This window comes from Ruditapes philippinarum, unplaced genomic scaffold, assembly GCF_026571515.1.
Source record: "Ruditapes philippinarum isolate M1 unplaced genomic scaffold, ASM2657151v2 ctg12435_1_1_1_1, whole genome shotgun sequence".
NCBI classification, from domain to species: domain Eukaryota; kingdom Metazoa; phylum Mollusca; class Bivalvia; order Venerida; family Veneridae; genus Ruditapes; species Ruditapes philippinarum.
This window is the reverse complement of record NW_026854848.1, coordinates 19699-34985: the sequence shown is the minus strand read 5'-3', so window position 1 is coordinate 34985 and position 15287 is coordinate 19699. Positions and strand designations below refer to the sequence as shown.

Genomic DNA, 15287 nt, shown 5'->3' with positions numbered 1-15287 from the left:
TTGCACAGAAAAGTTCTACAAAGAAAAGTAAGTTTCCAATGACCGTTTATGCATATTATATACTGGTTAAGTTTTTTTACAGAGGAAAACATATCAAAGTTAATTTTAATTTCAATTTACTGCCACCAATGGGTGCTGAACACACTTAATTGATTGAGATGAGTTAAAATAAAGCATCTGTACACAAGAGAAAGTCTGCACTTTTGGGTACTTGTATTAGGTATTAGGTTTAGGGCAAATGATCCAGAAATGCATTATTATTTTCAATAGAGGCAATACACAATTTGTTTCCTGAAGCTATGCTTTCTTAACATCATTATTATATCTTCAGGATTTTACTGTTTATATCTGGTGGCATGACTGCTTTTCAAATGTGATTTTCAACATATTAACCAGTCTGAGTGATTTTTATCCTGGCTCTGTCTTTTCGATGATTTGATGGATGTTTTATTCTGCCAAATCAAGAGGGAACAGAAACCACTTTCTTATACTATAGCCAAGGAAACACTAGTTTTAAATAAATTAAGATTCTGTTAACTTGCTCGTGTGCACTTGTGTTGATGATTTGCCATCAAACCCAACCAGAAAAACATACAATGTGTATCTTTCAGTTTCTGTGATGTTAGCTACAGATGAGGAAGAAGCGAAGCAGGCATCTAGTGGTATATTTTTTATAGTCCTCTTTTTCTTTTAAATAAGTGAACAAATATTTTCACAATTTCATGACTGGACAAGTGTCAAAGTTATGTGGTCTGGGGTCATAACTTAAGACATCTGAATTTCTAGGCGAATAATTTATCATTTTGCGCCAAGTTCTACACTTAAAGAAATGATTTATGTTTAGTTTCTTATGTTCAGTATTTACTAATTTATCGCCTGCTACAAAGTAGCAGCGACATACAGCATGTACAGGGATCACTTCTCTGTCAGTCCATCTGTCACAAAACTTGTTCGGACTACTTCTAAGAAACTACTGGTGTGATTTCATCCAACTTTATAGGAACGATAAGTATCAAGTCTAGTTGTGCATAGTATCTGCATTTTTAAGTTAAATGATTTTTGTCAGAGTTATGGCCCTTTAATGATTTTTTCATTTTTTTCTGGACTACTTACTTATACTACTTACACAATTTGAATGAAATGTTACTGGATTGATTGGTACCTCAGGTACTGCACTTATTTAACTGTTTTTTGGTTGAAATTATCTTTAGCTGAATTATGGCCTATGGATGAAAAGGCGTTTTTGCCCGTTAATGATTGTTGTGTCATACAGCCAAGATACCTATCCAACAAACTGTCCAATCACCCCTCAAGCTATCATCAGGTGACACTTGGGATCACTGATCTCTCTTGTTTTGTTTTCGTTTGCTTCCTATACCTCTGGAAACATTAATTCACTTAAAACTGTATACGTTTACTTAAACTTTAATGCTTTCCTAGTTATACATAGTTCCTTCTGTATTTTCTTCAGCTGTCCTATGTTTTTTTAATTACACCCCACAAATGAAGTTTATTTACTGTTTTAGCCACCAGCAATGTAGAACGTCATGAATGGAATGATTCTGAGACTAAATTACTACTTGATACTACTGCTGCGAATATGGAAAAACTGAAAGGGGCTAAAAACAAAACAAAAGTATGGACAGGTATTGCGGAAGTTCTCATAACACATGGTTTCAATGTTACTGTTACACAATGCATAGACAGGTACAAATATATGAAACGGTCATACAAAGCATATGTAGATAAAAATAAGAAATCAGGAAGTGGAAAGTGCTCATTTAAATATGAAAAAGAGATGCATGCTCTTATTGGGGACGACCCGGCAGTAAAACCACTTTGAACATTTGGATCAGGGGATAAAGTAGAAGGCACTGATCTTGATGCCAACGAAACTGATGAGAGTTCAGATGTTTCTTCACCAGCCTTTGAATCCAAGCGTCCACGCAGAAAAAGCATGGTAAATGAGTTGAAGGAATTGATGGAGGAAAGAGACCAGAGAATGCTGTCTGTAATGGAAAAAATGAACAGTGAACAAAACAATTTATTGAAGAAACTTATTGATAAGTTGTAAATCTACTACAGTTTGTAATGAAGGTTTAGTGTCCCATATAGAAAATCACGGTAACTATTGGAAAGGTTAAAAAGTAAATGTTTGAATTGTGTTTATTTGCTTTTTTAATATATGTATAACACATATTACAAGAGTTTATGTTAAATATTGTTTTGCCAGGAAGGCTTCTGTTTTTCATTTTATCAAAATATGAACAATCAAGCTTCTGAAGAAATGTATTGATAATTGTAAATTATCACAGTTTGAAGATGAGGTGAAATGTAATGCAGAGTCGTAATTTAGAAAATCTGTGTGGATATTGGAAAGGTTAAAAAGTAAATGTTTGAATTTTGTTTATTTGCTTTTTTAATATATGTATAACACATATTACAAGAGTTTATGTTAAATATTGTTTTGCCAGGAAGGCTTCTGTTTTTCATTTTATCAAAATATGAACAATCAAGCTTCTGAAGAAATGTATTGATAATTGTAAATTATCACAGTTTGAAGATGAGGTGAAATGTAATGCAGAGTCGTAATTTAGAAAATCTGTGTGGATATTGGAAAGGTTAAAAAGTAAATGTTTGAATTTTGTTTATTTGCTTAATATATGTATAACACATATTACAAGAGTTTATGTTAAATATTGTTTTGCCAGGAAGGCTTCTGTTTTTCATTTTATCAAAATATGAGCAATCAAGCTTCTGAAGAAATGTATTGATAATTGTAAATTATCACAGTTTGAAGATGAGGTGAAATGTAATGCAGAGTTGTAATTTAGAAAATCTGTGTGGATATTGGAAAGGTTCTATGTAAATACATTTTGAGTATCCCTTGTTAGAAAGCGTTATTTTTACTTATTTTTGTTCAAGGAAGGTTTTATTTGCTGAAAAGTAATCAGGACAAGTGACATTTTTCTTTAAATTGTCTTGAATTTGTTGCAAGGCATCTAATACTTTACTTGTAGTAAGTAAAAAGTAAATTGTTCTATATCACCCTAATTTTCAGCTTTATTTGCAAAATTAAGGCCTAAATAAGTATTTTTGATACATTTAAGGTAATTTCTGTGTAAGTTGGCCTTTGTCATTTGTACTTTTAATAAACATTTCTACTAAACACTAACACTATATTTTCATGAACATTGAAATAAATCTTAAGGCGTGCTGCTTTAATTGCTATATTTTTAGCTCACCTGAGCACAACGTGCTCATGGTGAGGTATTGTGATGGCTCAGTGTTCGTCGTCCGTCATCAACAATTTGTTAAAACAACATCTCCTCCTGAACCACGTGGCCAATTGTAAACAAACTTTACAGAAATGATCCTTAGGTGATCCCGATTCAAAGGTGTTAAAAAAATTAAATTCCATTGAAAATTCTGGTCGTTATGGCAACCAATAGGAAAAACTTTAAAAATCTTGTCTGAACTATTTCACCTAGAGCTTAGATATTTGGTGTGTAGCATTCTCTAGTGGACCTCTACCAATATTGTACAAATTATGGCCCAAGGGTCTATATTGGCCTCGCCTGGGAAGTCAATTTATTTTACATAGACTAATATAGGAAAAACTTCAAAAATCTTATTGTTGGAAAGTATTTGGTCTAGAGCTTAGATCTACGTTTTGGCCTGGTTTTGTTTACACCATTATAATTCTGTACTCAGGTGAGTGACCTGGGGCCAATGGTCCCATTGTTTTCAGCTTTGTTCATTGCATAACAATGCCTTCCTGAATTATTTCATTTTTACAATCATGTTTTATTGTAATGTTCTATAACTTCTTAATAAATTCTGTTTCAACCCTTGCAATATTCTTTGTATAAAAGACTAAAGGATCTTGCTCCCGAAATTGCAGGTTCTGCAATGGAATACATCTATAATCTAACACATCCCTGTCTGTCGCTCCACACTTTATGCGGGATTTGTAAAAGTCCTGCTGAAGTATTTCTGGTAAAGTTGTTGAGATACTGATCATGTATGATCTATACTGACTCAGGGGTCTAGTTATTACAGTCGCTGACGACTTCTCTGGCATGGTTTCGATTCCTGAGAGATTCCTTGATGTACAAGATCTGATTGTAGTACTTGTGTTACTCTCCAGGAATGATGGTTAGGAAACCTCCCACCTATATAATTGAAATAGTTGAAAAAGGCGTAATAAAACGTGTTAGTATGTTTTTTATTAATCCACATATTCAGTTTGCTTGTAAAGGGAGCTCGGAGCTTATTTGAACATATTGAATCCACTTCCTGGAACTATCCGGTACTGGTGTGACCGTGTCAAAAGAAACATGGTTGTGACCTCAGTAGGGCTTTAATCCTCGATCAACTAATTGAGAAGCAGACATCTTTACTACAAGGTCATCTCTCTCCTTAATGTTTTTGTGTTGAGAAAATTAAGGAATTTAAATACAATTAAGATGGAGGGGGGTTTCTGTGTGTGCGCGCTTGCGTGCGTGTTTGTGTTAGCAAAAGATAAATTATATTAAACCATTAAAATTTTGAGTTACGAGAACTTTAATATTGAATATCAGATAATACATATCAGAATACGACAGGTGGATATACATTAAGCGTATTGCTATAAACCAATTGATTTAATTATTTCACACTTTCGTTGAAAGTATATTAATAAGAATTTACTCTATAGTTCTAGTAAAATGGTAAATGGTCACTGCGAAAGATATCGGACAAGGTCATCTCTAAATAGGATTCCACTTTCTCTGTCTTCATTTAGTCCATCATACACATTTATATCGGGTTCTTCACAGAAATCATTTATTTCATCGTCGTTAAGGATGCAGACATTATGGAGAACGTATACAGCTACTATACAGTAAACTAACAGCTCTATTTTGTGTACATAAAACAGTATCAAACGTCTAAATCTTCCTTTCAGTTGGCCAAATGCACGTTCTACAACCTGTCTGCCCCTGCTGTGCTGCTTGTTGTAGTTTTGCTTTTCTCTTGATAGAGTTCCGTAATCTTTAAATGGTGTCATCAGCCAAGGTAGTAGTGGGTATGCTGCGTCTCCAAGTATATACTTGTTGCAGGGTATAGCATTTTCAGCAGTTTCTAAAAAGAGTGGCGAGTTTTTGAAAACTCGTGCATCGTGACTGCTGCCAGGCCAGCCAACAAATATATCGAGAAACAAGAGACGATTATCGCTTACTGCTTGAAGATTAACTAAATGAAATTTCTTTCGGTTGTAATAGGATTCTGGATTAATTTGAGGAGCTGTAATTCGAACATGACATGCATCTATTGCACCAACTACACCCGGAAGCTTGCATTTTTCCAAAAATCCCTGAGTTACCGAGTCCAGGGCTTCATTCCGTGGCCACTTTATAAATCGCTTCACTAAATGCAAACTTATTTTCCGTGCGATATTCCCACAGCATGTGTGTGCGGTAGATGTTGATACCCCAAACCTGTCTGCTAGTGACCGAAAACTATCATGTGTTCCTGAAAATAAATAATTATGATGTGATTAATGTTTGTTCTTCAACATGCCACAGCAGTATTTAAGTATTGTGGAGATGCCCATAAGACATTGTTCTTTGGTTGCCCATAAGCGGTACATTAGAAATAATTGAACACTGTATTGCATATGAGTAAGTGAACAGTTCATTGTACAGTAATTAATTTGCACAAAACAAATCATTCTGCGATAGAAGGTATATAAATATATATATAAATGGACACATAGTTTTATAACCAATCGACAATTGTTGACTGATTTATAGGGGCTGTATATGCAGGACGGCTGGTCCTAAGTCGCGTTTTTGAATGCCAGATAACGCTTGAAACTGGTGGATTCCACAAATAATTTTCAAGTGAGGCACACTTTTTTTCTTGCATTTTTCAGTATGTAAAATTGATTAGTGTTACAGAATGCCTGTAGCATCTGTCCTTTTAGCAGAAACAGTTTATATCACTATAAAGGAATGGGCAGTAAATGGGGGCTGTGTTGTACTTTCAACGGAAGATAACCATTTTGAACTCTCTCGTCATGAAAAATGGTGTAATTTAGCCACCGTATGTTGCCTGTCAATTCTGTAATTCAGAAAATTTGTAATTTTCAAAATATTTTAGGAGGACTAAACTTATGAAGTTAAATAGCAAATTTTAAATTGCACTGTTATTGGATGACGATTGCAAACACCGTTAATAATCGATCACATTTAAATGAGGCAAATATTAAAGTTTAAGTGCTCGTTCGTCAATCACACCTCGGTAAAACCTTACTTTTCCTTTACTTGTAATTAAAATATAAAAAAAGCATTTACGATGTTTCATCTGGTGGTATAAAATTGATAAAGTAAAATAAAATGAAAATATTGTGCAGTTAAAAGTAGTGTTTTATCCTTTATACATATATATACTCATAGAACTGTTGAAGAGTATCAATAACCTATAACGAGAGCATGCATGTATTTAAATATACCGGGCAAACATTAATTTGTTCTTTGAATGTAATATAATTTCACAATTTAATAAAATGCTATACAGACATTTAAGTAAGTGTAATAAATGTTTTTGTTTTAGTACTGTTTTTTTTTCAAACAAGCAGAACAAGAAAATTATTACCCATGAACCACAGAAAAATTAAAAGTTGTTTCTCCACCGGCAATGGTGTGCTCCCCTTTTGTCTTTTAAAATGTCTACCAATGGCTACACATATTAGTTCAAATGAGCTTCTTTCTAGGCGAAAATGACCTTTGAAGTCGCTTAAACTGTATCTTGGTACTACCGATTCTACATACCGTCTTATGCGCGGTACGCTGTCGCGTCGCATCAAGAGTCTTGTACATGTACTTATCACTGGGTCATTGTGTGTCATGAGGAAGAATAATGCATTGGTGTTGTAAGCATTAAGAAGTTTTTTAATAGCTAATGCTATTATCATTTTCTTTTTCCGATGTTTGTCAGCCATCTTGACTTACCCAATAACTGTTCGGACAAAATTTATTACTCGAGTACCTCGAGTTACACTGGGTAAACAAACACGGATTGCACGGGTAAGTATACCGAATGCGCTCATAGTCATGATAAACATACTAAGGTGGGTAAGCTTCGGGTTGAGGTGAGTAAGGGTAAGGGGGAGTAAGCACCGGTGATACCAAATGGGTTAAGGGATGACCTGTGTAACGATCAGGGTATTCAGCGGTAACTTTCATTTCCACTTCTATTAGCCAAAATACGCTAAAGTAAGCCTGGGTAAGCTTACAGGTTACCAGGTAAGGATTAAAAAGAGGTTAGGGTTAGCTGAAATTTTAATTTTGATAAACTTACTAAGATGGGTAACCTTCGGGGTTAGGCTTGTAAGGTTCAGGGCTCGATTCCAAAAAAGGGGGGTAAGGGGGACAAGCACTAGGGTTACCATCTTGATAAAGTGGGTATGCTGGGTAACATCAGGGTAACGACCGTTTACCTTCATTTCCTTTTGAATTAGCCAAAATACGCAAGGGTAAGCCTGGGTAGGCTTACAGGTTAGGAGGTTAGGATGACTTCGGGGTTGGGGTTACCTGAAATTTCGTTTCAATACATTATTAATATAGTCTTGTTAAACAAACTAAGGTGGGTAACCTTGGGGTATAGGCGGGTAACATTCAGAGTTTGCTTCCCAAAATGGTGGGTAAGGTTGGTAAGCGCCGGGGTTAACATATGGGTTCAGTGGCACGCTGGATAACAATCAGGGTACCCAACAGTAACCTTTATTTCCATTTCTATTAGACTAGAGTGAGCCTGGGTAACCTCACAGGTTACATGGTAAGGATGAATTAGGGGTTTTGGTTAGCTGAAATTACATTTCAATTTATTGTTTAAATAGTTTGATAGACATACTAAGGTGGGTCACCTTCGGGGTTAGGCAGGTAACCTTCGAGGATTGCTTCTCAAATAGATGTGTAAGGGCAGGGGTAAGCACCGGGGTTGCCCTCCACCACATTCATCTCCTGAGAAGGAGACTGAGCAACGGCATCTACCCGAAGCAAGTGATTTTGTTGAGCTCTTGATTCTTCTTGATAAGGAAATCGACTGGTCCCGCCCCTTGCCAAGTCTTCCGACCTCAACCTGGTGCAAAGGTGAACATCTTCATAAGAAGATGGCTATTGGGTAGACAAATTTTGTGCACTTTTGAAAAAAAGAAGATTATAGCATTTGATAGAGAAAGCAATGCCTTTGTTTAAAACAACTGCACATGTTGACCCATGGTATTTGCACACGCTGAATACCACTAAAAGGGTGAGTCAGGGGTGAGGGTTAGGTTAGTTGTGATTAAATGTCAATACTCTATGTGTACGGTCTTAATAAACTTCGGTGTGTAACCTTCAGGGTTAGGTGGGTAAGCTTTGTGGTTTTCTTCCCAAAAGGGTGGGTAAGGTGGGTTAATACCTGGGTTACCATCTGTGTTAGGTGGGAAGGCTCGGTAACGATCAGGCTACCCAACCGCAACCTTCACTTACTTTTGTGTTAAACAGAATAACCTAGAGTAATCCTAGGCAAGCTTCGGGGTTACAAGGTCAGGATGAGTAAGCGGCTAGTGTTCGGTTAGCTTAAAGTCCATTTCAATACACTATCAGTATAGTCTTTATAAACAAACTTAAATTTTAGAAAGGCAAAACCCTGACAAAATTTCAGGTAAAGGACTTAAGACAGCTAGAGCAAGTCCAAGAATATGGTCGCTAGTTGACAAAAGCCAGGGTTAAGGACTTTCAGTAAGAGTTCCAAAAATCAGGGTTCCGGTTGCAAACACGTGGAATGTCGATGATAATGGGCTCCGTCCGTTCACTTACAAGTCATGTTAAAAATGTGAGTGTGACGGAACTGTTGTGAACGTGCTGTAACTCTGTTGCGAAAGGCCCTAGCGGGTTTCGAACCCCCGCAATTTCGAGGCTTGCATCGACAGTCCCTGCCCTGAAATGATGCACGGATGGGTATGTGGGGAACTTCTTCCACAAGTTAAGCTGGGAAGTTGCAAAACAAATCTCTTGCTAGTCATTATGATAAAAAAGCTATATCAACACCCAGTCGTTGATAATTTAAATGATTAAGAATATTTATTTACTTTTAAGATGTTTAACTTCAAATATTTTTGTTTATCTTAATCTTCCAGGGCAGTATAATTTTTTTTATTAAAATTTAAAAGCATATGTTTTAATTTTCTACTATCTTCAAACAGATATAAGAAGTGTGTGTTCTACAAAGCACAATCACAACGTAACATTGTCCTTAAGAACCATTTAGAGTCCTTTAATTCTTTTCTTAGTCTATGATCAAGACCAATTTCAGGTTTCGTAAACGTTTGAACCATTTCTATAATAACGATGACTTTGTTTATCTTATTAATTCTACTTAACTTAAGGCAAATAAACAGAAAAAGAAGTAAAATGCATTGCCCAAGAAACTATGAGTGATAAGGAAAACAAACGGAAAAATATAATTTTTTGTTTGTTTCGTAATAACCTAGTTAAAACCTTAAATGGTATTGTGATACATAAAAAGAAAATATGTTTGAAAAATATGTATGTGAAGGTTATCGAAAATATGAAGATTTACATTACAGCTAGGACTAATGGTCCTCTGGTCTAATATTCTTTCATATAAAATTACATCTCTTCATTTTCCGTGCCGTTAATTAAAAGAACCCTTTATTATATAAGGTCAGTTATTTCTTATGTAATTAGATACATGCATTTAATTTACTTTATTGCCTTTACTTTAACAAGATAAACTTAAAACATAATATTTTTTTCTAATGAAATTATTCATTGAACTCTTATTTTTGTTCTTTGTAAAAATTAGAAAAAACAAAATATTTTTTCTAATGTAATTATTCATTGTTTTCTTACTTTGCTTTTGAATAAATGATGAAAAATTCCCTAAAGTATGTGTTTGCAATCACTCCATGCTGATCATAGAATAAATCCGATAGAAAAAGAACAATGCTGTCAAATCAAACATCAGCTGTAACTGCATATTAACTAATTATGCAACTAGTGTCTTGCACATTTAATAACAAATCGGAATTTTTGAATATTATTATCCCTCAAACATGTAGTTGCTTGTTTGATAGAATATTTCTTTTAACGTCACCTAGTTTTCTTGACGGCAATAAAACGTTTCTTAGGGAGTTTTCATCTGTTAATGGAAGGTATCCAAGCAACAGATTGCTAAATTTACAAGCTTTGTATATAAAGTTCGCAGTTCTTAAATCTATCGTTGATCTCCATTTAAAAGATGTTTCTGTAGAGTTCTTTCTTATAACACAGAATCTGCATGTATCCTTATCTGATTGCGTCTTGAGAAGTATAGACTTTATTATTGCGTTTGTAAAACGTAAATTCGCAAACTGAAATATATCTTTAGCTGTTTTTATTGGATTAATAGCAAGATCTTCATAACTTACAACATATATTTTGTTTGGATATTGCTTTAAAATTAATTTGGAATATGCCAGATCAGTTTTCAGATTTTCACAAAAATTCACGACTGAATGCATTTGCACTGTTGGTTTCGTTTTGGTCATTATTGAATTAAATATTCCTCTAGGGTCTCTTACAAGATGAATAACCTTTATATTTGGAAACAAATGCAAAAGTTGCAAAACTATTTTCATCCTCATACGTATAAATTTAAAGATTTGTATTGTTGAATTCTGACAGTATTTTTCTTCTTCATACAGACACGACAGGTTTGAAGTATCAATTTTATTGCTCGACAACCTTTTCCCACAACAACCATGTACATTTGGCGTTGATTGTTCATCACTTAATTGAGGTATGCATATGGAACTTAAACTACAATTAACCCAGAAATTAAACGCATAAATAGCTTTCTCTTCTGTTCCGAATTGCGAATATTGCATCCTAAAATAGAATTTATACATTGGTGGGGACTTATTTGATTATTTCTTTTTTCTTTTGATTTAAATAAGATTTTCATTATCGCATGATTTCTTTTGCAATAAAATTGATATTTGTGCAAAAAAGTTATCGTATATTTTTAATTTTATCACAATTATTCATAGTGATATTAGTTTTACGAATTTCAAAAATCCATTCTTTGATCCTTTTTTAATTAAATCAATTTAATAAATGCTGGTTTGTTAGAAACTAAAAATAAGAACATACCAAGGACTGTCACTTGAAAGTGAATATTTGCCAACCTGTTTTTGATGTAAGTATTTAACAGCTCGGAAAGGTTCATAAAGGTAGAATGTTGACATGGCTTCCTGAAGTATTGAGCCTAGAAATGTCGATCCAGATCTGCCGTATGCTATAATTATTATTATTTTCTTAAACCTTGCGTTATACAAATTTTCTCTTGTTTTATAGTGACGCATATCTATATTGTATTTAACATCAGCCAGACTGTCTGAAACATATCAAATTATTAATTAAAAAGTTTAATACATCATAAATATAAAGCAATATTAATTACATTTGTTTGTTTAATAAATTCCCTATCCTGATAACCAGATATATTAAAAAAAAGTATGACAAAATTATAGTATACAAATTTGACGTGTAGAAATTATGGAATGTATAAAGGTATATGTAATATAATTTTTTTTAATAACTTTACAAGCTTACAGCAATATATTTCTCTGAGAAAAGAATACACACAACAATAATGTATAATGTGTGAATGATGTAAAAATAAATTAATGAAAATGTGTCTCAAAATGCTAGCATTGATATAATAACGATTATTACAATGTTTTATCTCCATAAATTCGTAATTGAACAGTTATATACATCGTTCTTTAAATTTTGAAAAAAATAAAATAATATCCAAACTCGCCAGTTCATCCTATCCCATCGAATGAGGATTGAAATGGTTTTTGTTATCCTAATTCATAGCCCAATTCAAAAGTACTTTAAAATAGTTTTGCCGAAACAACAATTGATCCTTTTACCATTTTAAGGATATACAATAACTTCATAATGGATGTAGCCCACACATTCAAGTTCAATGTTAAATTAAGGCACATATCTGGTTATAAGTAAAATTATATGACTGGTTGTTTTTTCATTTCATAATGTTATGTTTAATTGTTTGATTACAAATAGGCTTCATATCAAAAATTCAAATAACTATTTAAATACAAAAGAAGAAAAAATAATTTATGCTTTTATACTCACTGTTTTGCTTAATCCATGTACATATAGCATTTATGATCAACATAAAGAATAGAATCACAAATCCTTTTTTAAATGACTTTTCAAGCATATTATTGTCATTCCTTTAACAAGTCAACTTATCAGGCAATGAATGGCAAAACAATGTTATCGTTTTATGTTTGACATAAAAACACTCAAAATCAATATACAACCTGTTTTGAAGCAAACTGTCTTCGTTTTGTCTGATATGCTGATTCATTGTTTTATATTTTATAATTGTAAAAACGTGACAAACAATATACATGTACTTAAAATTGTGTTCTTATAAATTTACCCAAGTAACTCTGATATAAAGTGCTATTTCGAGTTTCATTTATTTCATCAATGCGAAAAATTGATTTATAAAAAAATGCATAAACTAAAGGATGACTTTTAACACATTATATCATAAGAATATTACATCACTAAGGTGAAGACATCAGCCTGAATACTGTATTTCAAAAATACTTTCAAAGTATTACATCAAATACATTCACGTCAAATAAAATCTCTCGGAGAAATAAAATTGAAGAACACTGTTATTTGATATCAATACACTTTAATGAGGCTGATATGGCGGGCGAGTCCTTTTCCTCATATATTAAATGTAAACAATCAGCAAATTAGATGGTGAACGTACAAACTTCACGATGTTGCCAAACCTTCGAAGTTTTAGCGGTTTTATGTGTGTTTCATCGAAAATAAAATTTGACGTAATCACGTGAACTCACTAGAACGATAAAAAAGGATAATAAAAAAGTAAGCTCCGAAAAAAAATGAAAATCGAACTTTGCTCGATTCATAGCAAAATACGAGTTAAAAAATGTTTAAATGCTTAATTAGTTTTGGGTCATTTTGAATCAAAAATATAATTATGAACAAAAAAAATGTCAGCAATTAATCTTAAATCTAAAATAGCCATATCACCCAAGTTATTGTTCCATACCAACTCATGAAATGGCGGAGGGCCTTAAAAAAGAAGCGTCCTCCGTGGCCGAGCGATTATAGTATCCGGCCCCTTACCGCCTTATCACTGTGGATTAATATCCCACAAGGGACCTTAGGTTATTTCATGTGAGGAAGCAATCTATCTGGCTAACTTGAGCACATGTCTTGAAGGTCAAAATAATATGTCATTAGCAAAGGATCGGAACTCTGAAATGGATGGAATTAGACCATAGTTATTGCCTTTTGTGAAGATAGAAATTCTTATTTAGATTTTAAAAAACAAGCTTTCCATCCTCAACCACTAAACCTATTTCCTATTCACGCATTCGTCAATTATTGAGGATGGATTTTAACTAAATTATGGTCCTCGTAACCACCACAGGAATTCGATTTAAAATATAGACATGGGTTAAGGGTAAAGTAATTGTCAACTATCATGGCCCGTAACTCTAGGTTAGGTATTGTCAAAAGCTTAGCCTTTTAGATGAGCGACCCGTGATATATTTTTTCCGCCATATTAGAATTAACACAGTTCACCTTTTCACATTGTTTTATTTTTCTATCTTTTAAACAGTTTTTAACAGTTCTGTATTTTTAAATTATTTTAACATTATTTTTTTTCTCTTTTATTCTTATTAATTTTTCGATGTTACTTCTACAAAAGTTTCTTTTTCACTCTAAAAACTCAAGGCAACGCCCAAAGCAATTATCTTTAGAGCCGTGAGCAAAAACCCAAAAGCTACCTCCAAAAATGGTATGAGATTTCCAAAATTAGCCAATGAAATATCCTGGTAAAAATAACTATTTTTCTGAATATTAACAAAATGTAAACATCTAAAGCTTGATAATAAAACTAATAAATGTTAGGACAATGCCCTGTAAATCATTTCTTTCGCGATTAGCGACACTCCCCACCAGGACAAAATTGACAAAATGTTATGTTATAATTAAATTGATAGAGTTTTTCAAATTTGTTAAAAATTTAAATTTCAAAATATTTTATAATTCAGCTCTTTGCAGTATTTTTTAAGTTGTAATTTGAAATATATAAGTATGATACAGTGAATATACATTGAATTATATAATACATATAACGCTCAAAGGTTCATTGATAATATAATATGAAATATGAATAAAGTTATCGAATAATATTATCTCTTTCACTTAAAACAGTGAAAATTTGGTATTTATTTCCAGATGTGAACACCAAAATAATTGTCACTTGTGAGTTGGCGTAATGTTAAAGTCCTAAATTCAAGTACTTAACATCCAGTTTTATATGTATATATATATACTGCCAATATATATATATATAAAAACAACAAATTAAACTTATAACTTTTTTATTTATGGACCAAATTTAACGATATTTTGCATGTAAAAACATATAATTATTATATAACATCGTATCAAGAAAAGTTAATAAAAAAGTAATCAATTTATAAAATATAAGTCATATTTGGTATATTCTGTACGCCACGGACATGACTTTTATAGTTATATAATTCGAATATAACTTATAACTTTTTTATTTCTGGTCAAAATTTATAATTATATATTTATAATAAGGAACAACACACAGATTAGAAAATGCTAGGCTTGGTAATGCTAGGTTATATTGGAAAATGTTAAAAGGCACTGTTTCTGAAAATGATAAATGTAAGCTAACCACAGATGATTTTCAAAGATATTTAAATCTGTAAATGATCCTGAGTCTGTATTTTATCAAGCTGATGAAGATGTCTTATACTTTAATGATAGACACTTAAATGAAAAATAAAATGTCATTTTCTCTGAACTTAATATTCCTTTCACTGGTATTGGAATTTTTAATGCTTGCAAACAGTTAAATGCTGGTAAATAAGCTAGGTCGGTTATTTAATAAATGAGTTTTTATAAGTTTTGATCTCATTTTGATCACTTTTTACAAGTTATAGTTTCTTTGTGTAATAAAATGTTTGATATAGGTTACTTCCCATCAAGTTGGACATAACGTTTTTATAGTACCTATTCATAAAAAGGGGATATAGATAACCCCTATAACTATAGGGGTATTACTCTTCTCAGCATCTTTGGGAAACTTTTTACAAAAGTGATAAATGAACGTTTAAATATATGGGCTGA

General features: G+C 32.8%; 3 protein-coding genes across 3 annotated transcripts; 1 reads left to right on the top strand and 2 right to left on the bottom strand.

The window, feature by feature from the left end:
• The first annotated feature begins 9 nt into the window (after positions 1-9).
• Positions 10-3851, top strand: LOC132741290 (uncharacterized). Its single transcript, XM_060729421.1, has 3 exons — positions 10-27; positions 612-662; positions 1527-3851. Exons 2-3 carry the CDS (start codon positions 620-622, stop codon positions 1841-1843), a joined length of 360 nt encoding a protein of 119 aa, XP_060585404.1. The 5' UTR covers positions 10-27; positions 612-619; the 3' UTR covers positions 1844-3851.
• Positions 3852-4720: 869 nt separating this feature from the next.
• On the bottom strand, positions 4721-6985 carry LOC132741288 (putative nuclease HARBI1). Its single transcript, XM_060729419.1, has 2 exons — positions 6868-6985; positions 4721-5514 (listed from the first exon to the last, which is right to left on the bottom strand). Exons 1-2 carry the CDS (start codon positions 6983-6985, stop codon positions 4721-4723), a joined length of 912 nt encoding a protein of 303 aa, XP_060585402.1.
• Positions 6986-9699: 2714 nt separating this feature from the next.
• LOC132741289 (carbohydrate sulfotransferase 1-like) lies at positions 9700-11474 on the bottom strand. Its single transcript, XM_060729420.1, has 2 exons — positions 11184-11474; positions 9700-10919 (listed from the first exon to the last, which is right to left on the bottom strand). The coding sequence occupies exons 1-2, from the start codon at positions 11393-11395 to the stop codon at positions 10100-10102; spliced, it is 1032 nt and encodes a 343-aa protein (XP_060585403.1). The 5' UTR covers positions 11396-11474; the 3' UTR covers positions 9700-10099.
• Between the last annotated feature and the right edge of the window lie 3813 nt (positions 11475-15287).

Bases quoted from the DNA above. Each gene is read 5' to 3' on its own strand.
- LOC132741290 (XM_060729421.1), top strand. From the start codon at position 620: ATGTTAGCTACAGATGAGGAAGAAGCGAAGCAGGCATCTAGTG. The intron at 663-1,526 runs GTATATTTTTTA...TTACTGTTTTAG, and splicing joins AGCGAAGCAGGCATCTAGTG to CCACCAGCAATGTAGAACGT.
- LOC132741289 (XM_060729420.1), bottom strand. From the start codon at position 11,395: ATGCGTCACTATAAAACAAGAGAAAATTTGTATAACGCAAGGTTTAAG. The intron at 10,920-11,183 runs GTATGTTCTTAT...ATTCTATTTTAG, and splicing joins CTTTCAAGTGACAGTCCTTG to GATGCAATATTCGCAATTCG.
- LOC132741288 (XM_060729419.1), bottom strand. From the start codon at position 6,985: ATGGCTGACAAACATCGGAAAAAGAAAATGATAATAGCATTAGCTATT. The intron at 5,515-6,867 runs GTACATGTACAA...ATTTATTTTCAG, and splicing joins ACACAATGACCCAGTGATAA to GAACACATGATAGTTTTCGG.